Source organism: Zosterops lateralis (assembly GCF_965231275.1).
Source record: "Zosterops lateralis genome assembly, chromosome: 3".
Lineage (NCBI taxonomy): Eukaryota > Metazoa > Chordata > Aves > Passeriformes > Zosteropidae > Zosterops > Zosterops lateralis.
In genome coordinates, this window is record NC_139764.1 from 41495270 (window position 1) to 41521034 (window position 25765).

The window sequence follows — 25765 nt, forward strand, 5'->3', positions numbered from 1 at the left end:
GGGGTACTTGTCATGTAGCCACACATTATGTCTGGAAATAAATTCCAAACTGAACAAGTTTTATGCAACCTTGTATTTTTGAAAGCACCTTAGAGTAATCAGTAGGCAAGCAGCAAAAAAGACTTTTAATCACTGTAGTCTGTGCTATGCTGAAATTAAACACAATCCTATTTCATAAAAACCTGTGGTCATTCAGGAACAGTTTCAGGCTGCTTGAGGGGCACGTGTGCCCCAAACAAATGCTCAGTGCCAAATCCACCAAAAATACATGATCTGGCACATGAATTCATCCACAGGGCTGGAGAACAGAAAGGGGGTCAGCATGCATGTTTCTCTGGAGGAAATCTCCTGGTGAAGTTTGCTTGTGAAGGAGACCTCAGCTCTTGGAGCAAAAGTCTCGGCAGCAAAATCGCAAGAAACTCCTGGCATCCAAATCAGATTTCTTCAGATGTTCATTGCCAGGTTGATAAACTATTATCAGAAAAAGATCAACTTTACAATAAAGTATTTCAGGCCCTTCTCCCTCTCCATGTCCTTTCCCAAATGAGAGCCATTCCAAAGCAGTGCTTTGCTCTGAATTGACCCCATGCAGGGAAAAGGACTTTTGCCCACTTGGCTTTTACATCCTGTCATTAAGGAGAGACTTCAGCCAGCAGGAAGGAATGAGGCAAAGCACTAGATGCTGGAAACAGCAGTTACTTTATCTGCATCCCAGCCATCCACATGGGTTCCTACATTTCTTTTCCCTGGGAGTTCATGGTGTCTCACCCCAGGAAGCTTTGGCTTAGTGTGAAATGAGAGACAGCTCACAGCAACAGGGAGACAAGGAGAGCACAAGAAAATAAGAAAGCTATGCTGAGCAGTGTGAGAAGAAAATGATAGACATGCACAGGCAAGGCTGATCTGAATTCCTGGGGGATTCAGGGAGAGTGAAAGACCTCCCTCCCCCCCCCCCCCACATCCCCATCCGCTCCTTCCTCTTTCCCCCACTGAAACCTGGCACCCAAGGAAGGAAAAAAAGCAGAGAAATTAGAAAAGGGCATGGGAAGCTGTCAATATGCCCCAGGGCAAGAAAGGAAGGAAACAGCATGGAGGAGATTTAATCAGTGTGTGGGCTATGGCAGATACCCCCCTGCACTCTCATGGACCTGAAGTGTCATGTGGAAATACTCCAGCTCTTAGAGGAGGACAAAGCTCTAGAGAAATCCCATCATTTTGTCAGTGTTTGTGAATCTGTGCTCATACCTCGCCTATATTCAGGTTAATGAACTCCTTGTTATTCGCACTCAGTGCTTGGAACACTCCTGAAATGAGAAATGGACACCAGTGCTATAAATACACCTCATCCATATTCATACACAAGCTCTCCATCCCACAACGACGAGTGGCCATGCCAAGGAGAGGGAAGGCCTGGCACAAGGGCAGATTGTTTAGGATTGCTTGGTGGTGGTAGCTCCTCTGACAAGGCAAAGTCCTTGCAAGAGGAAATGTCTTGCTGACTTAAGGTCTTTAAGCAAGTGAGCCTTGCTTAAAGACCTTGCTCACTTCAGAATTTGTCTGGAAGAGGTGTCCTGAATGTGCTAAACAGTCAGATTTGGAGGATACTCTGAAATCAAGCCAAGCAATTTGCATTTCTTTATATATCTTATTTAACTTCTATCTCTCAGAAATTTAATAGTTCTATTGCTACAGTCAAGCCAGAAAGTAAAGAGAAGAACAAAAGCAAAAAAATCAGTGAAGAAAGTTGATTTTCCTTCTTATAGAGTGAATTGGGTTTTATTTGACTTTGGAGCCACACTAATGATTACTTTATCCAGCCATTTATCCAGCCTTTTAACCTATCTCTGCTACTGCTACTTTGTAATGAGGGTGACCCTGTGTCAGAAGTGAACTGAGACTTTGGGTGCCTTGGTGTACAGGGAACCCCATCTGGAGCCAAAAGGGAATATGTTATGTAAAAGGTACAGGAGATACCTGCCCAAGCACATGCCAACTTTTTCTTTCCATGAGGCACAAGTAATATTTGAACCTTGAAGTTGCGTGATCCCAAATTAAGCTCCTGGGTGAACCACAAGAAGGGTTACAACATGGGCTTTACCAGCATTCTTCACATGCCTTCAACATTGCTGCAGAGTTTATGTAGCAAGCTCTATTCACATGGGGAAATTTTCCATTAGCAGCAGAACATTTTTCACGTTACAGGAGTAAAGCCATCCTAAATGCAAATGCTAAACACAGCTCCTTTCTGTTAGCCTTGTACTCCATCTCAGATATTGTGCAACAGATATGTTCAACAGCCAAAAGCAGAAGAATTCCTTTTTAAAAGGGGATGAAATTCCAGAGGAAGGAGATACTCACGACTCGCATTCTCCAGGCGTATCAGGCAGTTCAGAAAATCATCAAATTCAATCTGGAACTGCTCATCAGAGTATCGGAGGACAATCAGTTGCAGCAGGTAATTGTTGAGCTGGTATCCTTCCCAAAGACACACACACAAAAAAAGTGAGCAACCTCACACATCGGGGGGAATCTACAGACCTCTACTAACTAATCTTGAAAACCACTTAATGGGAGGATACTCTGCAGCACACATCTGTCCAGAAAGAGATCTAACCACAAAGTTCCTTAAGCCTGCAATGAATAACAAACTCTGAACAAGATATTTTTCAGGCACTGCAGTTTCTAGTCCATGAACACTGTGATATATGAGAGACCATTCTGTCTTCTTGAATTTGGAGGGATTTCTATGAAATTATCTGCTTTAATAAAAATAATTTGTGATGAAATACCAATGCAGTGATTGCTCTTCATAGCAGCTTACTTACTATTCCTTCAACCCTTGAATGCAGATGGACTCTGAGGTGGTTTGTTTCAGGATCTAACCCTGCACATGTGCAGCCCTGTTGAGTTTAACAGAGCTCAATAAAATACAGAGATTGCTCTGACTGCCTGCCCTTCAGGAATGGGGGTACCTGGGGCAAAATTACCCTACTCAATGTGTCCAGGTTCTCTCTGGGGTTTAGACCTCCTCTTTGTTCAGGAGCATCTGGCCTGTGTGATTGTCCTCTGCACCCACACTGATCTGCCCAACAGGTTTACCAGATAAAATGCAGTGCTTATCTTACCTGCAGCTTTAAGAGCACCACGAAGCTCATAAGAGGACATGGAGCCAGATTTATCAAAGTCAAATTGAAGAAAGATACTCTGTTATGAAAGGAGCACACAGAAAGCTCAGTACTGGCATATAAAAGGGAGCACAGATATGGTATAGAAAGGCAAGGTGTTTATCTCCAACTGCATAGTGTAAGCACTTAAGAAAGCTGAAAAGACTTTGGTCTAGATCCAGTCTGATTTTATAATGGAGGAGCAAATCTAGGTCCCAATTCTTTTTGTCATATGAACAGGTTGTTGTGACTTAAACAAGTACTGCCAAATCCAAGCATTAAAAAATACTGAGTTGCTCTTCATTAAAAATGTCATGATTTTTTAAAAAGTGATTTTAACTGGAAAGATGCATTGTTCTCTGTCTTTTTACTCTTAACTGACACATTCTCTTAATCTTCTTTTATGTTTTTCTCCATAGTTCTGAGCACTGGAGACAAACTGCTTAACATGATGTTAATATTGTCACTTAGTCATTTGCTTCTAAGTATAAAAGGTCTGAATAGACATATTCATGGTACAACCAAGAAAACTGGTCAGTTTAAATTTTGACCTAGATATTAAGCAATTTTCAAGCTGGAGTTAAATTCCATCCTTTTACTGAGAGAACAAATATGGCTCTCCTTTGTAATATGAGTTATTTGGAACTGTCGTCACATTCAGCTTAAAATTTTCCAGCATATATATGTACAAATCTTCCTACAGGACACAAGGATTTCTCAAGCCCCTTTTTAAAACACAGTGTGTCCTTTGTTAAAAGAGAGGTGGCATTAGTACCCAGAAAAAGTGTTGGCCATTTCTGATGGGCTAGACAAGAAGCAAAGAACTGCATATTTTGAATGCTTTGGCGTAGCATGAATTCAGAAAAACCTATTAATGGCCATAAGGAAACAATTAAAATGTCTTTTATTTGAATATTCAGTCTGTGATTGATTCTGCAAGCCTACTTATTCTTACTGCCATATACAGTGGCAGGGAAATGTGTTTAAAATTAGAATCAGCACTTTCCCAGACTTCAGTGCAGTTGACTCCTGAGAGATCAGTAATGAAAATGCAGTGACTTAGGAAATGATTGTTTCCTACTAGTCATGAATCATCACTTTCTTCTTCTGTACAACAGCAGTTATGGAAATTCCTTAAGTTTCTTTTTGATTGGCTTGCTTATTAGCATCCATTGCATTCTTCACCCCAAACATAGTTGATTAGCTTACAAAAATCTAAGTTATTTCTAGAAAACCATTATGGTTTATCATCATGGAAAACTAAGAATGTCTTTGACTATCCAAAACAAACCTCATGCTTTTAAAACATTTGTTTTGTGTTAAAATTCATGGCTTGAACACACTCCTGTCTCTATTTTTGTCTGCATATACCTAATAAACTTTTCAGGAAGCAGCTAATGAAATGGAGGAAAAATTACAGTGGGTAATGTCACCTACTATCCATTTCTTCATTTTTTCCCAGAAAACTTTGAACTCACTGAATTCCAGTTTCCCGTTGCCACTGGTCTGGTAATATGAACTAAGGAAAAGGACTTGTTATATGAAAGCCCAAATTCAGTCTGAACTTATCAGAGTAGTTCTTTTAAGCAGAAAATGTTAAGTTGACTGGAAATCCTATGATGCTGCTAAAGCTGGCATTGGGATTTCTCATGAGGTAGAGCTCCAGCAGTTACAGTCATGCCTGTGGCTGTGATACCACAGGAACATTATGTGATATAAAAACACAGCTGAGCAATTCAGGCACTACATGAGGAAGAAAGACAGATTATTCTAAGGCAAGAACAGTTTTGGATGTAAACGGGATATAAATGATTCAGAGAATTAAACTACCTGATTAAAACAAATTGCTACTGTACCCAAAGGAGTTAGTCAACCAATGTGCTGTTCAGTATTTTTATCTAGAGACCAGGCCATGTTGCAATGGCTCAACCAAAAATTAATGTGAGTACTGGGGTGAGACTGGCAAAATCTGGTCTTTATGATCTGAAATAAATGCCTGTATAGCAGTTCTAGGAGGCAATGGTTGGATCTTCCTGGCCTTCCCTCTGCCTGAACTGAGGGACTTATTTCACTTAGTTACTGATGCCCCCTAAGCACAGTTCACTTCCAGGATGAGGCACCTGCTCTGAAATACTAAATAAGGAATGGTCCCATTCCCCTTCCTTTTTCCATCTGCCAGGACAAAGCCCGTGCTCAGATGGACACTGGCTCAGCAAACATTCACACAGGTCAAAACATGCCAAGTGGGGTCTGGCTAACACCTGCTTTTCTTTGAGTGCCTACGCTGGTGATATTATTGGGGCACCCACAGATCCCAAGGACATTCTCGCTTCTGCAGAGCATTTTTTTTACCCAGCCAGGTTATTCTTCCCAGGGTCATGTAGAACTCTGTCTCACCACATGGTGACTGCTGCCAGGGAATTCAGTGGCATGTGACACAGAGGAGACTGTGCCAGCATTGACTTGGGTTTGCATTTTTATGGTTTTGCTCCTCCATTGTGCTCCAAATAGCACGTCCAGAGCGGGATGATTGTGTCTGCATTCCTTGTGCTTCCAAAGCAGAGGAAGGGATGTCTCCCCATTTATTCAAAATTATGCAAAGATTTGCTTGGAAGCATTGCAAATCATGGAAACTATTTAGTTTTATCCTAAATAGTAAACCTAGAACTGCTCCAGGGTAAAGCACAGGCCCTGGCTCTGTGCCAATACCATGTAAGGATGAGATGTGATCATGGACCAGCTCCCTACTGAGGCTTGGTTTTTAAGCAAGGAAATTTAGAACAGGTCCCCTGTTCCTCGTTGCATGTGCAGGGTGACTAGTCTGCATTGAATTTTAATATTATGAACCAGCTTTCACAGGATAAAATTTTGTCTGTTTTCGTTTTGTCTTAGAAGAGTTTGAGTGGATGTTACCTCTGTCATGGACTGAAGCAACAAAAGCAAAAGACATCTCAAGCTGAACAAGCAAGACATAATCCAAACATCAGATACCTGGCTTGGTAGTACCGTTTTGTCTCATGTGTAACAAAAGTGTTTATTGGGAAAGCATACTGCTTTTACAGCTCTACTTGAGGAGAAGCCATGCTAAGCAAACTCAGCAGGAAACAGAACTCTGCAGAGGACAAATCTGGTGGGGAAGCACCAGGGCTTGAATTCACCTCACCTGATGTCTAAATAAGCAGTCATTTAGGTTAGGTAGAGTTAGGTACATCCAGAACAATTAATTACACCACCCCTTTCACTGTCTACAAAGGAAGTCTAGAAAGCTGGCTTAGATGTAGATGCTACACCACAAATGCCTAAATTTGGACAGACAACTCTCACTCACATGTCTGTTTCCTGGAGTCCCAGGAACTAGCTGAAAGACAAGATTTTCCAGTTTTAAAACTGATTGTCAAAAAAGAGCTTTGATGTCAGCAATTTTCACCACTGCTGATCCTTAATTTCTGACCCTTGAAAAATGCACTGTTCTATACAGAAGTAGCTTGAGATTTACTTCTAAAGGTGGTCAGCATTAAAGCATCTGCCTCTAAGTCTGCAATAGAAAACAGATTGTCCTGAAACTCCTAACCCTAAATTTCTAAAATAAAAATCAGGATAAAAATCAGTCATGTGTTTTTGTTTTCTTTGGGTAGTGATCTGCCATGACATTATCAAATCCATTTCTGACATCCACGACATATAATGTTATGGACAATTACATTCATTCTTCATTTAGCCTCGCAGGCACTTATTTGAAAGGATACATCCATAAGAGAAATGATATTTCGGCATGAAATGAGACTTAAGTTCTTGAATTTTATGTTCTTTGCTGAAAAAGAACAATAATAGGAAAGAAATTATGGGCAAAGCTGTCTTTTATAAAGAGAAAGGTGAAAATAGGACTCATGAACAGAGATAACTGACTCTTAGTCCTCATTGTAGGATGGCCTGTGAACTGGAAGGTGAAGGCAGCTCACTACAGAGAAGTCTCACTCCAGACAGAGATGCATTTACTGGAGACATGGGAGGAAATACTGTCCTTGATTTGTAAATCAGGGAGTGACAGGTTTTCCTCAGTACAAAGGGCCTGTAGCAAGATCAGGAGCTACCAGGTCTTAAAAGTCCAGGTCTTAAAAGTCCCAGCCTAGTGCCTGTCTCTCTCCAGCAGGGTGGCAGTGCAATAGAGGGCTGGTCTCACTGAGCTGACATGGATCATGCTGGAGGCAGGGCAAGCTCATGGTTAGATCATGGATCAAATGCTTTCCTGGCTCAGCCCTTACTGGCTCAAGGACACCAGGTTGGGGTTGTAAGATAGCCTTTAATTTTATACATGTAAATAAATTTAATGGCAGATTTTATAAAGTTATATACAACCTTTAACTTAGAAGTTGTCAGCACTTACTTTTTTTTAATACAGCATTCAGAACATATTCAAGTTCTTCTGCAGATATCTCCATGTCCTGCAGAGGAAAAAAAAAAAAAAAAAAAAAAAAAGAAGCATCTGTTACTTGAATGTTTCTGTAAACACACATACCAAAAACCTCAGAAAACACAAACATCACTCATTTGTACTTGATTGCAACTCACCAAAAGAGAACCATACAAAACCCAGAAAAAGCTAAAAAATTTAAGGGCTGGGAAAATACAGGAGTGCTGCTGTGCAGAAGTTTGTCTGCAAGAGATCTCAAGCGGGAGCTGCTGATTCAAAGAAAACTCAACTGCAACTGAACATTAAACCAGGTAGGCTCCTTCAGAGCTTTGGTCTAGCTTTGGTCCTCCTGCTTGCTCACCAGGGTCTGCACCCTTATCCATCGAGCCACAAGGCATGGTGACATCTGGTGCCCAAACACCACACTGCAACTAAGCATACTCCCAAAATATGTCGGGTTTGTTTCATGTGGGACTGGATAGGTGCAGAAGTCTTTCACCTCTTTTTGCATCTTGCTCTGACCCAAAGTGTTTTGCACTCACCTTTCCTGAAACCTGCTCAAACAGTGCCCGGAACTGCTTTTCTTCTTCAGTTTCTTCTGGGCCTGGGGTTGGGTGTAGAGGCTGCAACATCAACCACATGAGTCCTTGTAAGAATTATAAAATGTGACTTTTCTCCTGCAAATAGCCCCTCTGGGGACCTGGGACCACCGTACATCTTAAAATAAGGGTACACATGCTCCTCAACTCTACCAGATCTGAGGCCTCCCAGCCATCTCTCACCCTCTCATTTCCTTCACCCAGGCAAGTGTGTGGTGTGCCATTGCCTTGGTAAAAACAAAGAGCACCCATCCTGGAAAACACCTCTCCTCTCATCCCACCCTGCACCATTCTGTGTCCCTGGGCCTCCAACAACCTCAACAACACTGTTGAGCTCTCCTGTGGCATCCTCCTGGGACCCCTGGCCCTTCCTGAGAGCACCAGCCAGGGGTGGCTGCACTTCAGCATTGTACCCAGCACAGATTTATTTTGCTACAAAACATGGCCCTGAGATCCTGGAAATGAAAATGTCATTGTTAGCTGAGTCCCCGGAGAAGAGTTTTACTAAAGAGGGACAAATTAGATCTTGGCTTAGCTCGTTTCCATGGAAAGGAACACCACAATTAATGGCTTATTTGCAGGGATACACTTAAACAGGAGCTGACTCAGACCCAGCTGCAATTAGTGCTCAGCAGGCAGACCAAGCCATTCAAAAGCAGAAAGAATTCAATCATTTCAGTAGGCACATGTATGTGTAAGCATTCCCTCTTAAGTCCTGTGGACACTGAGAAGTAAAATAAAGATATTTATATGCAAAATTAATGTAGGTCCATTAGACATTCTCTTGCTTCTTATTTTTCACATTAAATAAAATTTTAAAAGATGTGAACAGCCATGTGGTTCCCCAGTACTAATGGGTGGTGCTTTCACTGCACACGTGGTGGCTGACACCCACCTCTCACACTGGCTGGCACTGACTGCCTTCAAGGGGATGTGAAGCATAATGATTATAATTTTGATTATTACAGCTTTTACCATATTCAGCAGAGCTTAGCATTTCAGTGACATACACAAAGCTGGCAATTGTGTAACATTCCTGTGAAATGAACGTGGTTTAGCCAAAGACAGTAAAAGCAATGTGTGCCAGCTTCTGCTGAGCTATTCTCTTGCTATTTTAACTCTGTAGACTTACCTCAGGGAGATCAATGGCAACGTTTTCATCTAGATCCCTGGAGAAAACAAAACCTTATTTGGTACCTGAAGGTATTCAGCATCTCCTTGGGGTAGAAGCTTGCTTATTACCTTTTCTCCAGGTGAATTTTACTTAACAGGTTATCTTTAGCTAAAATTCATCAAACAATCAGACTTTTGCACTCTTAAATGTTGGTATAAGCCCTTAAAAGAGAGTCCTTAGGCAGGACTCAAGGAGCACACAGCTGTGCATGTTATCTCCTAAAGAATTCATCTCATTCTTTATTCATTATTCATTGTGAACATATTTTTTCCTCAGTATGCTTTTTTTACCATAAAATTGTCTTTTGGACAAACTCAGGGAGGAAACAAACAGGAAGCATCTCTGCTGCATTCAGAGAGACCAAAACAGTGCCAGGCAGTTTGCAACTCTTCCCTGTCAAACTTCCAGCAGATTCATCATGGTATGCCCTATTTCCCCACCTTCTCAACTCCTCTCAAAAAAAAGTCAGGTTTAGTAAAAATGGGCAAACACAAAAAAAAAACCACCTCAAATGATCAAGAGCTTGCCATGCTGGGTCTCTGCTGTAGGGCTGGGTGCCTGGCAGCCACACTCTCCCCAGCAGCCAACAACCCCAAGTGGAGGGGAGCACTGGAGGGCCCAAAGCTTGCTGCTGACTTACTCAGTGATGGCCTTCTTCTCAGAGAAGATCCTCAGGCAGAAATCTGCCTCCTGGTGTGGCTCGAATGTGGTGGGAATAAGAATGTAATCACCCGGTGGCAGCTTGAATCGGTGGGATACTTCTCTTAAATTGATGTAGGTTTTGCTCCTGGCCTTGGAGGGGTGGTACCTGAAGAAGTCTTTGCCCAAGTGTCCATCTCTGCCAGGGCTCTAGGAGGGGAAAAAAAAGCAGTGCTGCACTGGCCAGGGTGTAATGAAAGCCACACTCATCCCTTTCCTAAGCACAAAGCCAAATTCTCCCCGGCACAGTTATTACCCAAGGCTATGATCCTGACTCTCATTCCCTCTCCCAGGGGCTTACAGAAATTTAGCTCCCACCTTATGGCAAGGACTCATTACCACTACCCTTTCCCACCCAGAAGGCAGTCTCAGAGTACTCTGGGACATTGTCTTCCTACTTGAACATCCCCTGCCATTAAACACCACCATCCCACATGGGGTGTCACAGAGCAGTGACAACAGATTCACCAACCTCAGCCTCACTCAGGGACAGGAATCTTTGTGTGATCTGTCCCAGGATGCTCAGAAGAGGCAGTGTTCCCTCTCCCTGAGCCAGGCAGGGGTTGATAGAATCATAGGGCTGAGGGGTCTGTCGTAGGAACCCATGGCCCCAGGGGGACTCCTAAATTCTCCTCTGAGAGGACTCCAGCCTCCCTGGGGCTTGATGTAACTGAGAAGATTATTTTAAGATCAAGTGCCCTAAAAATAGGGCAGGGATACAAACCCAGAGAAAGTTCCAAATGCCCATAGTGCAGCTCCTGTGCTGTAGCAGCAAAGGAGTACCTCATAAATAGAGTAGCCAATGGTCAGCATTTCAGCCCCAAGCTTCTTGAGTTTACGGCGATCCTTTTGCATCAGTGCTGCAATGAATGTGCACTCATCTTGTCCATCGTCCTTCTCTGTCAAATGCAGCTTGATTTGTGGATTTGTCCAGAAAGTCTCTGCCAATGTAAAGAACACCAGAGAGTTTCTTGACTCAGAATAGTAAACCACCACCACTACTACTACAAAAATACCCCCACCAAACAAAAAAAAGACAATGAAGCTGAGGTTTCACTCAAACGTAGTTTTCCATTAATCGTTATACTTCTTTCCACTAAGCTTTGCAAAAAATATGCCAAATCCCAAAGTCCTTCATGGAACTAGGTGTAGGAAAGATTTTAGGTCTGAGGGCCTTATTAAGTTACCATGGTTCAGATTAAGCTGTCAGCTGAAATTTTGTTAAAATTACATAGCTACAATGATCCCATCGTGCTGGTGCCAGTCTGCACTAACACAATTCGGATCCATGGCACAGCTTCAGAGGCACATAAACATGTTGGCTGAGCTGGGCTTTTTTGTGTCATTTTACACTTGCTGCTGAAGTTTAACTGGCTTATTTGAACCTAGTCCTGCTCATGCAAATGTCATTAAGAGGTAAATCATATCCAATGAACCTGAGAGCAAAAAAAGAACTCTTTCACCACAAAGTCTCAAGTGGGACCCTATGAACATTTATCACTTTGTTCATTGCTGATTTGTTCATTCAAGAAAGCCAATCACAGAAAGGTCTTATATTTAAAGTACAGCACTCTTAAAGCCCATGGTTTGAGTTTCCTCATTTGTCCCTTTGGCTGGTTCCTGTCAGCTGAACTGTCCTGCATCCACAGCTCTGGCTACAGAGCTTGTCTCTGAAGAGCTATAGCTGAGGATGGGTAAAGATTTCAGTGCCTCCTTCTTATTTTCAGACTGGTACATACTTACCTAGGAAATTTCTACATCCTCCTGCAGTGGATCCACGGACCCAGCTTCCCTGGTGGATGGTCACTTCCCATTTGTGGGCAGTGCTGTCTCCCAGGGCATCTGGAGTCAGGTTGCAGATCTCAACTTTGTCAAAATGCACTTTGAAGTCTTCAAACTTCATCCTGAGCAAAAGACGTGGTAAGGAAGAGGCAGCCACTCATTTTTGTGAAGGATACCCAGCAGAAGAATTTATCCCCCAGAGCCCCAGGGCTAGATCAGTTCATGTAGGGTACTTTTGGTGACCATGGATATATGCCAGCATACAGGAGGAGAGCAACTAGCTTTCACTCACTGTGGTGTAAAGCATAAGCACTCTTTTTGTCTGCACCTCATTCTGACACCTCTTATAACTTTCTTTATTCGGTTACAATTAAGTCTAAGATGAAATAGAAGTGACACTGGGACAAAACCTACATTGGAAAGAGTTATTTAACCAACACCATCCTGGCCTTAATGGCTGCATCTGTATTGCCAAATACCCAACCAAAGGATTGTCTGGCACGTGCAGGAGCTAAGTCTTCATACAAATCATCTGTCTGTTCAGTGTCAGGCACAATGATAGCACAACCAGTGACACACAGTGATGGATTAGCCAAGCCATGATTTGATTACCTGTCTGCACTGCAATTAAAGTCTCTTTAATTAAAATTAAAGACATTTGGGTCTCTGCTAAGGTTCCTGGGCTCAAGCTGCTCACCCTTCCCTCCCTTACAGGTGCCTGAGACCTTGTTCTAGCAAAAATACATACCAAATATGAGAGATAAAGTGTGTTTGGACCTGACAAATGTCTCCAACCTGCCCTTGAAGGTAGCATAGACACTGCTGCCTGCTACAGTGCCCCACAGACTGCACTGCATATATTTTATGCCCAAGGTGGAGACATGTAAATGGCAATGAGAATGAGGGAGCAAATGCCACAATATGGGCAGTTTTGAGCTGCTAGGCTGGGCTGGTTAAAACTAGCCTGCTCAGCACATGAAGAAGCAGATACGCCAGGTAATTTTATTTAGCAAGTACAAGGGCAAAAAGATACCCCTAGTCCCATTGGCCAAGGAGTCAGTTCAGGACTGAGCAAACAGACAAGAGAAGGGACAGCCAGAGCCAGGCACCACTGGGCACTGGGTGCAGCCCTGAGAAAAAGAGAACAGTGCACAGAAGCTGCTAAGGGACAGCAGCTTGCATGGTGTGCACCACAAGGACAGGAGGCACACATATTCTAAGCCTGAGGGTAGCCTTGGTAGGCTCAACTTTCCTCTGTAAAACAGCTGATGCATTAGGTCTTCATCAGGGCAATTTGGCATCTAGGTATGTTCTCTGCTCTGAGTTGCTATCTGGAAGAGCCCCTCTCTCTCCCTAGACCATAGAAATAACATGCAGAAATTGATCTTCTCCCTAACACAAGCTTCTAAAACTATCCTTTTCCTCCTGTGGCAGACACCTAACAACAAAATGGAGTAGCAGGAAGCAAAAGCCCTCCAAGATGCAAGTTTATCTGTGGCAGTGGCAGACAGGACCCAGCTAGCCCCCACTGTGCCTCATCCAACACAGCTAGTTCCATTTTTATTCCTCATAACAAATATATGTCTGTGGTAGTATTAATTTACACTTGCCATGGGCCATTTTACAACTTGGTATTGGTGTTGAAAGAAACAGCAGGGTTGGCTTTGCTGAGTTCTGCCCTTTCTTGTCAGCTATTCCCAGATATTGCTAGCCCTAGGCACTGCTAATTCTCACTCTGATGCTCAGGACACTAAAGCAGGGGCAGCATAGCAAAATCTGTCTCTAAATGGCTCGGTTTCCTGGCCACACTATACAATTTTGGGCTCTTTGGAAATGTGCTGCAAAGCAGAGGAAGGGGTTGCCCTTTGTAGGTTAGATTTGACTTCTAGGAGGTAAAACACCTGTTTTGATTTCCCTAGAACTGTTCTGGGTTTATGCTCATGAAAGGAGAAGAAGACTGACCTTCTGATCTTAGGAGAGAAGGGACTAGGATGAGTGAGAAGCTGATTACTTATTTTCTGATGCCCCTTTGCATCTATTAGAAGCACCTGGACAAGACCAATCTGAACTGCTAATACATAGCCAAAATGTCTTTGGGGTAATTAATGAGGTCAAAATGTCCTCAGCATGTCACCATGAGGATTTTCTTCAGTTCTCACAAGTCCAAAGAACAAAAAGGTCTAAAAAGGGATTTTTCCATTAATTTCACAGTTCATTTGATACTTACTTGCACAATCTTACCTCCATCACATGGTCAGGGTTTAAGTTCTGCCCTATGTTGAGATACTTGCTGGAGTTAGTTGGGTTCTGTGTAAAGTCTTTGTCTCCTTTACACTCACCACATAAGCTACAGCTGTAGCCAGGTCAAAACCAGACAAAACCCCCCCAAATCCAAAACCCAAACAAACACAAAAGCTTTTTCAAGAAATTGCAAATGCCTTAATGAATTTGCTATGTCAATAGCAAAATAACTCAAAATATCTTCCATAAAAATACAGTAATGGAACAGCCACTGGACCTACTTCCCTCCGATTTGAGATAATAATTTTGTGTTACTTAATGTGCTGCATTGTCTATCTCAAATAACTTCTCAGGCTTGAAGTTGAACTTTAGTTTAACTTGCAGGCAAAATCTGGAATAGTTCCACTTCATACCTCTCTAGATTTACCTCTGTGTAAAACAACTGAGCATCTGGCCCCAGAGAATGTGACCCAACACACTGTCACAGCACAGTCGATATAGGGGGGGATCACATGCAAGTCAGCCATCTGCTCTGTCTGAGATCATGAACTTGGCGTGAAGAACACTTCACACTTCTAAGGCAATTTCCACCATGTTGGTTTCTTTTTTTTCATTTCATTTCATTTCATTTCATTTCATTTCATTTCATTTCATTTCATTTCATTTCATTTCATTTTTTCTTCAGATTTTCCACAATTTCAAACTGATCTTGGTGCTCTTTTACTTTATGCAACTAGTAGTATTGCTTCTCAGGACTCATTCTCTTCCAGTGGATGTCTAGAATGAATCTTGAAGGCATTTCATAGGTGATATAGTGCCATAAAATGCTCCATTCTGTATATCCTGCCTTTGTTCATGGGAAGGATTTAAAGGGTGTTATGGTCATAGGAAACACACAGTATTTGAAATACCAGTGCCATTAACTAAACTGATTTTTGAGGGCTTTTGTTATTAAAACAGATATAGGCACACATGAAACACAGAAAACAAAGGGAGCATTCTACCTTCCCTCTCTTAGGCAGAAACTGAGAGTTGTATCACTCAAAGGCTTTTTCCTTGTTGCTTGTTTTAGCCATTTGCACCTTGATTTCTGATCAGAGTCACACACTTTAAAAACCTGTGGCTTACCAGAACTCTCCATCATCCCGTGCTGCCTGAGACAGGCGTCTCTGCTCCTCTGGGCTGACCGAGCGCCACTCTGCAGAGCTACAGGAAAACAAAACCCACCTTTACTGCAGGGATGTGGCAATTTATTCTCCCTGGCTCAGAATGACTGGCTGGACACAACAGCAGGCTGTTCTTCTCTCACATGGGTTTTATTTGTGCAGCTTACACAAACACAGTTGCATCTAAGAGGTTTCCTGATCCTGCTGGCACTCATTTATTATCGTACCAATTAATGAAGCCAAAAGCAGCACCAGGCCAAAGATCCCAAAGCCGCTCCAGAGTGGCCTTAATGTGAGTTATTGACTTTGGGACTGGTCTCAGGTGTTTGGGTTGGAGATAATAGGGCTACTGGTAAACCTCAGGATGTTGGTAAGTAAACACTCTCCTTAAATCTGTATTCCATCTGTAGCATCATCTTCTTTTTCACTCTTGTTGCTAAATTAGGGCCAGATTTTTTTTCAAAATTGAATCAAGAGGAACTGAATAGGATCCTTCCCTTGCACAGAGAGATCTGGTAGAGTAACTGGGGCCCCAGGTTAAGTCTTTGGCTCCTTTTCACTCACCCCTTCAACTCCAACTGTGGCATATCAAAACAGAACAGAAACCTGATAAAGCTTTTCAGGAAACTTGGAAGTGCACTACTATATTTCCAATTTGACATAATAAACTTACAGGGTAGAAAGCACCTTGTGTTGTGGTTTTTAATTCCAGCAACCACTGCAAAATGTTAATACAGGCTCCTGTTTTGACCTGCAAGCCCCTCTGCATCCTGAGTTCCAGAAAGCCTCCCAAGTGCAGAGTCAGAGCTCTGCTTTGCAGAGACAGCCTTTTAGATGAACAGCATAAACTGCCAGATGCCTGTCCTGATCATAACCTCTCCGTCTTTTTCAGATTTAAGAACTCATTATACACGTCAATTATCCATGTTTTTCTTCAAGATAAGTGATCTCAGCTGATGTGGACATGTTTAATTTACTTCTGAGCCATGATAAGGACAGGGAAATTTAAAGTAGTCCTACAAATGACTACATATCTCAGCAATATTAAAAGGCCAGGCAGGTTATGGTTCCTCTCCTCTGCATCTTTGTGAATAAAAAAATATCCTCAGTAGAAAAAGTGAAACAAAATGAAACAATGCATATGTGGAGGAACATACTGAAAATTGTGTGTTGGAGAGGAATGTAATGTTGATTTTTTGCTATGTATTTTTTAAATTTTATATTGTTTGCTGTTAGTAGTAAACCCTGACTGGTTTTCAGGCCAATCCTGTTGTGGTTTGGGGTCCTTCCACAACTTTGGCATGGAGAGAATCTAATTTAATGGCCACATATTAAGATATTACTCCTGATGTGTTTAGAAACTCCAAACAATAAACAAGATGAGAGATGCAAGCTATTCAGAGGGGATAATACACTCTCACTTTCAGCTTATCTGTAGTAGGACAAAGTATAACTTTTACAATTTGGAGTGTATTAAAATTAACTTATCTCATTTATATTAATGCACAATTTCTGCTAATGTTAGGTTTTGGGGGCTTAACAACCTCAACGGTATCCCTGCATTGCGCTGCTCTGAATATGCTGAGGGGGAGATGCTGTAGGGCAGAAATACTGTTAGGTACATGCAAATTCCTGGTTTAATTTCCCATGGAGCAGCTGGGGCTGCAGGAAACCAGCTGTGGAGCAGAAGCTGGGATTTGGCCTTTGCAAGGCCAGTGTGTAAGGGACAGTGCACCCACTTGTCACTCCAAGGGCCGTTCCACTCCACTTGTCCCCATGGGTTCCTGATCCTGATGAGCCGCACTTGCCGGCCCCTATAGCTCACCTGGGGAACAAGGAAATAGAGAAAATATCAAGTGCCAGGACCCAGGGAGCAAGACTTTAACAGTGTGCAGAGGCTGGTGTTAATGGCTGAGCAAAAGGTAAAGAGTGCCACAGGAGAAGTGGGAGGGAAAGCTGGATGGGAATTTGGACAACTTCCCCAGGATAACTTCCCCCATCACCTGAGACTGAGGGGGAACTCTCTTATCTTTTCCCCAGGTGTCTCCTTGCCCCATGCAGCTGGACATACCTCCTCAATGCCAGTCACAGAGTATGCATGGCCTTTCACGAGGCCAAACGGGGTTCGGGCTTCTGACTCGGCAGCACTGCTGGTCTGCAATAGGGCAAAAAATCTGAATGAACCTCTCTCTTCAGAGTGAGATCCCAAGTGTTGCCACCTGGTCCCTTCCAGTCACAGGATAACCAGTTACTAGGCCATACTACAAACAGGGAACTTGTCTTTCTGCTCAACCATGGGGCAACAGCCCCCTTTTGGGAAAAGATATGGGGGGGGTTGTTCACTCAGAGCAAAAATGAGGTGGTTCCGGGGTGGAATTTCTCTGCTGCACCTGTGATTTTGTTTCAGCACCACCCACATTTCCAGGATCTCAGTCTTAACTCTCAGACTGAGATCAAGTGTTCACATGGTCTCATTTCTTGTAAAAAGGCTTTGATGGACAGTGATGGTGATGAAGGGTCCCATCAGCCAGTTCAGTATCACACTGCTTAATTCAATAAAAATTTAACTAGTCTTTGCAGCAGCAAATTCCATCAGGAGAAAAAGTGAAACTCAAACCAGAAAACATTGACCTCAAAGTTGAAGGCACCAAGAAACTGAGACCCCATTTCTTACTTACATCAATAGAGCAGCCCACCATTGAGCATCTTTCCAGGGCTTTTTCTAGGATTTCATAGAAATTGTCAGGAGCCGCCTTAACATCATACAATTCTCCTATACCCCCAGTGAAATCCTCCATGGCCTCTATCGTACTGCCACCCTTCAGGGACTCATAGCTGCCATTCAACCTGGAAAACACATGCTGACTGTGAGAATTGCTTTCAAGATATCCATGTTTGAGAGCTTTCTCACACATGTGAGGAAGCAGCAATAGCACTGAAGTCAAAATAAGTACCCCGGAGAGTACTCAAAGCAGTAGTATTGGGGTCATCCTGCTTTCCTTTTAAGTTGCATTTTTAATTCATTCTTTCTCCATATATTTAAAGCCTGGGGGTGTTCTTCTGTAGTGCCAGTTGTCAGGCTGGCAAGGGCAGCAGCAAATGCTAGAAGCTGCTCACTGGGATTGTGAATACCATATGAACAAACTGTGAATAATGTATGTGCAAGTAGCAAATTATGTATGTGCAGTGGGACTTACTTGGCATAGGCTTTCTCTAGTAAGGCACTCCAAAATTCATTGAGTTCAGCTGAGTGCAAGAAAACCAGTCGGCCCTTGAAGGTGGGTAATCGGTCATCAATCACGACATCCAGCCATTCGTTGTGCTGCCAGAACTGTTTAGAAAGCATGGACCATGAGTTTGCTGACAGCAGGGCATTGCAGGGTTCTAGTGTCCCGCATTTCTAATTTTAAGTTAGTGACAATCACAGGCTTGATTAGAAGACATTTAAATCACCTGTTCCCACTCTGCCATGCAAGGCTGCTCTCTAGGAAGGGTGATCTGTCTTAAGGAAACACCAAGACTAAATGTGTAGACCTGTTCTGTAGCTCCTTGTCTGGATAATGTCACTCATGTAGCTACACAAGTGTTCACCACATAATTCGAGACTCCTTTTGGACACACATGTTACAGATCCCCATTCAACTCCTTTAAGGACATATATCCTAAGTGAGGTGTGTGTGCCCAGGAAAATGTGAAATGATTTCTAAAGCCATGTATCTGTTCACAAAACAGGAGTGGCTGTGTTTGTGCCTGTGTGAGGCTGATGTAGCCCTCTTGTTTGTTTCTCAAAACACAAACAACAGTGTTAGCTCTGCAATCCTCTGTGTCTCCTCTGCAGTACCTGGCAACTCCACTGCAAAATAGACCATGAAATATAATGACAGAGATGTGTTCATTCTGTGACAGTTGTTCACCTTACCTGGAAGTGAAATATTCCAGCATAATCTGGCCCAAAATTTTGATCCAGTGGCACCACTCTTGCTAGTGTTTTTTCATTCAGCGTGAGAGAAGCTATGGCTGCTAATAGCCAGCAGTCACCTGAGGATTGAGAAGGGGAAAAGAGGAACAAAAGAGGCCAGAGGATATGTTATGACAGTTAGCTGCCACTTCCCCTTAAATCCAAAATACAGCCTGTGTGTCCCCAGAGAGAGTGTCTCGCCTGGCCAGGGCAGAGTGTGCTTCAGTCTGGTAGCCAGAAGACTCCCTTGGGCTCACAGTATCCTTGAGTGAAGATCCATCCCTGATCCTGAATCCCACTGCACCAAGATGGTCCCTGGAATGGATGGGAGGGAGCTATCCAAGAGGTAACTGTGGGCCAGGTGAGCCTGGGCAGGACCTCCAGCTCCACTGCTCCCAGCAGTTCAGGAGGACAACATCCTCTCCTGTGTGAGGACACTGCTGCTGCTCCTCATGGTGTGTAGACATGAACACATCCACCCGGGGGCATCACCACTCACCTAGATCCCCTTGACAAATGTCAGTTCTGGTGGCTCCTCCAAGGATAAACTTGGGGTCTTTGACAATGTCCTGCAACAGTGAGACACAGAAATTACTTAAATGTGCCAGGAAAATATCACCCTCACTCTGAACCAGACTTGCAGCAGTGCTGACAAACCCTGTGTGCCATGAGCTGCATTATCCTGCAGCAGTGTTGCCACCATAAAGAACAAGATGGGGAACCCTTGCTAATTAATTACAGTGTAGAGCAATTAAAGAATCAACTATCCTCATTTTTTTCATAATTACTTGGCTGCTAATGAAAGGCTGGCATTCTTTATTCATCTGTAGGCAATTGTTAAAATATCATAGCACAAACTCATCCAGAAGATTGATGTCAGGTTGCAGCCCCTGTTAACAAGGCTGTTTGCTTGCTTTCCTCCAATGGCTGAAAAAAAAATTGACAATTTAACTGAATTTTAACTGAACTAGTAAGCCTTTTATTTACTTGCATGCAATATCTGGAACATACAGGGGTGTGACAACCATGAGACAACTTCCTCCTCAAAAAAGCAAACAATAAAGACATCTTCAGTCCTGTTAATTTTTAAGAGAAGCTAAAATTACCTACCCCCCTGTGGTTAGAGGGAATAGTGCTCATGATGGCATTACAGCAATTCTCAAGCATTCATTAGACTGGTTTAGTTCAATTACTAGTACCATGGCTGGATAGAAAAATTACAGTGATAAAACAATAAATGTAGCAGGAATTCTCTCCTCTTCTCTTCTCATTTTCCCATGAACTGTATATTGAATGTAATTGATTGAACTGAAGGGAAAGGGGGAGAGGAGAATATCTAATATCTATGTTACAGGATGAATATGCCTGTAGTTAATCAGTCTGTCCTGATACATTATTGCAGACCGTGTGGCATGAAGCAGACCCTTCTAAGTGCTAAATGAAACAAATTAATGGGGAGGGTGGGGAAAATAGAAGAGCACATTCAACCCCTGCATTTGCCTAGATTAAATTGAGTTGCTTTGTGATCATATAACAGCATTTTCTCAGACCATAGGGCAGAATATTGATAGTTTAGTTCAGCTTCCTGCATTTATTGCTGAGGCATCTGCTGCTGGCCACTGCTGGAGCCAGGGCACTCCCCTGTGAACCAGCACTGCTGCTGCGGAGCTCCCCCTGCAGAGGCAGTATCCAGGAGGAAGCTGGTTTGCACTTTTTTTGTTTGTCTTTGCTGGGGAGGAGGTGGTGGCCAGGTTGTCCCTCAGCCACAGGTGCCCCGGGGGGGAGGTAACACACAACACCCTGTCCCCAGAGTGTGGAGCAAAAGGAAATCAAACAGCAGCTCCTCCTTACCTGGCCCGCCTGCTTGTTAAATACACTTAGTCTTGTTGGGACCGGGCATGAACAATAAAACCACAGCTCATTGCCTTTAGACATTGATATAGCAATGCCTGATAAAGTGGCTGGTCTTCAACAACACACTTTGTTTTAGCACCATTGCTCTGAGGAGATGTAAGTCTCATTGCAACTAATGTATTTATCTGTTACCAAGAAGCCGTGTTAGCAAGGGACAAGATAAAAAACCTTTCCACTGACATGGGTTTGATGCATGACTCATTGTTTATTACATATCTCTGTAACTCACATATGGAAAAATTTTTCAACCTCCTATGTTTAAAGCAATCAAAATTTTTTTTTTAAATATCACCAAAAAGGAATAGAAAGGACTGGACTTGTGCCACATTCTCTGCTGCACAAAAGAAAACACACTACAGTTTTTTGAGTGGGTGTTGCAAAAATAATACTAATTTTAAAATGACTTTCAGATGGTATAATAATCTATCAGGACTTTCAGCATGTTAAAGGACAAAACCTTTAACATTCACACACAGCAGGCAGTAATTTAAGGATTCACCTGCACAAGGATATTGCCTACAAGTAGGAACATGCAGTCTTCAGGGGGATGAAACATAGTGACCCGTGACTGTCCTGATGCTGCATTAAAGCTGTGTTTCCTTAAACCCCAAAAAAAAAAAAATTGCATCCCTGTGCCTGTCTCACTCTGGTAGATGGGGTGCATAGAGACCTAAAACATGCTGAGATGGTTTAGGTGATTTCTGTGATTACATTTCTCTGCCTGGTCCCAACCTGTCATACTGGTTGTCCTTGGCTGTTCATACTAGGAATATTTCTTTCTTACTTCCTCCTGTAGACCATAGACTCATCTGACATTGGTAAAACCTGTTTGTCTTTCCTTTTCTGGGTTGGATTTTTTTCATTCTTCAACTTCTATGTGGAAGGGAAGGGAAGGGAAGGGAAGGGAAGGGAAGGGAAGGGAAGGGAAGGGAAGGGAAGGGAAGGGAAGGGAAGGGAAGGGAAGGGAAGGGAAGGGAAGGGAAGGGAAGGGAAGGGAAGGGAAGGGAAGGGAAGGGAAGGGAAGGGAAGGGAAGGGAAGGGAAGGGAAGGGAAGGGGTCTTCTGTTCCTCAGATTGTTCTAAAATTTTGAAAGAGGTCAGTTTGAATTTGTAATTAAAACGGATATAAAAGGATTGGTAAACAAAATCACTAAATGTCTTTCCGAATCTTGGAGCACTTCACTTATGTAGAAAGTCAGATATTCATCTGGTGCAAATCCATGTAGGGCACTGATTGCAGTGGGAGATTTACAGATTACTGCTAGCTGAAGGTCTTGCTCCTGCTGCTAAAAACATGTATATATGCAGATATATGCATGTCAAAGTAATGAGAAAGCCTTACTCTCATTACTAAAGATTAAACTCTAACAGATTGTAAATCAGAAGATTTATAGATTATTTTTCCCTGCAATTACCCGCTTGTATTGTGCTACACTTCATCCAAGCTACTGCAAAATACTGGCGGGAGAGGCAGTAAAAACCATTCACCAAGAAAAGAAGTTGGAATATAGATACCCTACACAGAGGCCATGTTTTTGTGCTCACCCTCTCTAGCTGTGGCAACTCACCTGGCACATGCTCCAGGCCCATGTTCCCTTTGCAAAGTAAAATGTGTTAAATTGAAATTGCTACAGCACCCCTATTTTGCTGCTGCTCCTGATGGATAATAGAGATGAAACTGATTTAACTTAAATGCTAAGGAGCCAGAGCAGAGCATAACTAATACCCTGTCCTTACACATCCTCTCAGCCTCCCCTGAGTTTTATTTCTCGCAGTGCAGCTCACAAAAGTGCGTGGGGGGAACTGGAGTATAAAGGCAGATGCCATTTGAGTTAACTTACTCATCCTGGAAATGTTTCCAGTTCAGCACACAAAGATCCTGAAGATAGCAGACCATTCTTCACTGCCCCTGTGTACCATACACAAGGGCACAATGGCTCTCAACCACTCCTGGTCACATTTTACACCAAATTTTAAGTGTTGTGAAGCCATACAAAGACAAACTAGCACCTAAGACTGGGCAAAGGGAAACCATTCTTTATGATTTAGTGTCACAGCCACATGCATTTTCGATGTCTCACGGCACTCTAGAGTCACCACACCCGAAGCATTTCAGCCTCACATCCCTCTCCAGTGCTGGAAGAGCAGCCCCACAGGCCACCTGGGTTTTTGGAGCACAGATAGGCAGCAGTGCCTGTGGGGGCTGCACTTAGCATGTGTAGGGATCTCCAATTTTGTTCATAACTGAAACTCGTCCAGGAGTAACAGCTTTAATTCTGCTCTCTATCAGCACTATGTTAACTACCAGATGCTGAGGCACTGAATGCTTATCATTGTGAATTAAAATAATTTAAACCCGTCTTTAAGCTTACATTGTTCTTTCTCTCCCTTGATATCACTACCACCAATGAAAAGTTTTTTATAAAGGGAGAAGCTTTCAGACTATGAAAAAAAAAAAACCAGAATAAACATCAGTCGTTAGCAAAGAAATTAAATGTCCCACATTTTTTCTGTGGTTATTAGTTACAGAGTGAAGTGGGGAGAAGGAACCTGGAGTGATGCTGGGTTTGTGATATGAGAGCATGTAACTGGTGCAGCTTCAGGCTCCCACTGTGTTATTAATGACTCTTATGCAAGATGCATTAAGAGATACTCACTGAGCCCTTGGCTACTGCTGAATGGCTCAGTAACCACGGCATGCATTTGTAATCTCTCAGTGTTCCCTGATGGAAGTGAGCAACTTGTACTCTAAAAGTTAAAAGGTTTGAATTTTTGAAGTTTATCTTAATTATGAATTTCCTACATTAACGACACTCAATTTTATACAGTTAGAGCATTATCATAATGTATTTTACCCTTAATTCTCTGCATGGTCTCTTATTTTCATCTTTTGTCTGGCATTAATGTAAGAGAGAAGCTGATGGCAACTTCTTTATGCATGCCCACAAATACACAAACACACAAGTGTGTCTGCACAATGAGCTACACCTGGAACGTGGAGTGAAGCCTTCCAGCCCTCCCATCCTGCAGCCTGAGCTCTTCGTGGGTGGCATCTCAATCCTGAGCCACTGCTCCTGGGGTGGGAAGGGATTCAGCCACACTTGATCTCCACATCTCCAGAACACTCCATGTATTTGGTGCATCCCCGAGGCACAGCGGCGGGACGGGAGGAGCGAACACAACAGCATACTCACCCCTGGCCTCTTCCAGACGAAGGGAATGGGGGGGTTTTCACTGAAGAAGAGAGACGAGTTGCAGGCGGGGAAGTCGGAGTCCTCAAAGAGCACTCCCCTGCTCAGGCATTCCTGTTTCAGCTGCTCGTAGCCCTTTCCCGAGCTGTGGGTGTCACGGGCGGCCCCGGGGTGCGCAGCCGGCCGCGCCTTGGAGTCCTGGTACAGGTAGGGCATGTCTGCCCCAGAGAGCCCGGCCAGACACGGGCAGCTGGTGACGGGGGCAGGATGAGGGGGAGGACAGGCGGGAAAAGAGAGGGCAGCAAGAATACCTCACGCGCCTTGTGAAGGAAAAGGGGGTGGAAAGGGCTCTGGGGTGGAGGAGCCGGCAATATCCTCCAGCCCTTTTCCGTGTCACCTCCTGGAGCTGCTGCTGAGCGAGACTGACCTCCCGGCTGCTCTGCACAGCACCAGAGACAAACAAACACCCTGAAAGCAAACAGGGAGGGAGGGAGGGAGGGCGGCCGGTCCAGCGCCCTGGGAGCGGCCGGGGCTGCCCCGGGGCTGCCGGGCGGGGAAGGGTGTGCGCGGCCCCAGCACCGCTCCACACCCGGCACGGCCCGGGGAAAGGCTTCCAGGTGTGCAGAGCCCAGCCAGGGCCACTGGGACAGAAAGCAGAGCCCACGGCGGGCTGCGGCTGCAGTGCCAGCTCTTCTGGCTCTCGCAGGTGGGAGAGCAGCCTGGCCTGGCTGCGGCAGGGCTGCCTCATGGGCAGGTGTTGTCCCTGTTGGACAGCGTGCAGGAGGGACAGCAGGGCCAAGGGATGACCGTGGCCAAGGCTGCTCTGCTGGCAGGGGCATGGGCACAGAGCAAGGGCTGGGTGAGCACAGGAAGGGTGTGCAAAGCTAGCGGGGGGGAACTTGGAACAGGACACATGCTGGGCAAACACAGGAAAAGCATTAGGAAATGTTATCCTGAGGAGGGGTTCTGATGGGCCACACACTGAAAGAGTTCTGCGTGCACTATATCATGTGATTTTAAAAACAAATACTTACGTCCTTGTCACCAATTTCCAGGTTTCGTGACCTTGTTCATCTGACCACTGGTGAAGGGTCTGGAGCACAAGTCTTATGAGGAGCAGCTGAGGGAGCTGGGATTGTTTAGCCTGGAGAAGAGGAAGCTCAGGGGAGACCTTATTGCTCTCTATAACCACCTGAAGGGAGGGTGTAGCCAGGTGAGGGGTTGGGCTCCTCTCCCAAGTAACAAGCAGTAGAGCAAAAGGAAATGGCCTCAAGCTGCACCAGGGGTGCTTTATATTGGATACTGAGGGAAATTTCTTCATGGACAGTGTTGTCAAACATTGGAACAGGCTGCCTATGAAAGTGGTGGTATCACCATCCCTGGGGATATTTAAAAGATGCGCAGACGCTGTATTCAGGGATGTTGTTTGTAGTGGACTTGGCAGTGCTTGGTTGGACTCGATGATAA

At 43.8% G+C, this 25765-nt stretch overlaps 1 protein-coding gene across 4 annotated transcripts; it reads right to left on the reverse strand.

Moving 5' to 3' along the window:
* Nucleotides 1-25510, reverse strand: CAPN9 (calpain 9). Of its 4 annotated transcripts, none has more exons than XM_083856045.1 (21): nt 25333-25508; nt 24302-24766; nt 19694-19763; nt 19156-19274; nt 18434-18567; nt 17915-18083; nt 17308-17391; nt 16976-17061; nt 15199-15276; nt 11791-11951; nt 10831-10988; nt 9989-10197; nt 9307-9343; nt 8118-8198; nt 7549-7606; nt 6911-6975; nt 4602-4670; nt 3126-3204; nt 2359-2475; nt 1246-1304; nt 1-471 (listed from the first exon to the last, which is right to left on the reverse strand). In XM_083856045.1, the coding sequence occupies exons 2-21, from the start codon at nt 24512-24514 to the stop codon at nt 445-447; spliced, it is 2073 nt and encodes a 690-aa protein (XP_083712171.1). In that variant the 5' UTR covers nt 24515-24766; nt 25333-25508; the 3' UTR covers nt 1-444. The 4 variants fall into 4 exon arrangements, 3 of the variants coding, with proteins under 3 accessions (XP_083712171.1, XP_083712172.1, XP_083712173.1); XM_083856046.1 differs by lacking the exon at nt 25333-25508 and having other exon boundaries at nt 5-471; nt 24302-24341; nt 24610-24757; XM_083856047.1 differs by lacking the exons at nt 24302-24766; nt 25333-25508 and adding an exon at nt 19983-20001 and having other exon boundaries at nt 5-471.
* Between the last annotated feature and the right edge of the window lie 255 nt (nt 25511-25765).

Bases quoted from the DNA above. Each gene is read 5' to 3' on its own strand.
- CAPN9 (XM_083856045.1), bottom strand. From the start codon at position 24,514: ATGCCCTACCTGTACCAGGACTCCAAGGCGCGGCCGGCTGCGCACCCC. The intron at 9,344-9,988 runs GTAAGTCAGCAG...TGTTTTCTCCAG, and splicing joins GAGAAGAAGGCCATCACTGA to GGATCTAGATGAAAACGTTG. The intron at 2,476-3,125 runs GTAAGATAAGCA...GTCTTTGGGAAG, and splicing joins TGGTGCTCTTAAAGCTGCAG to GATACCAGCTCAACAATTAC.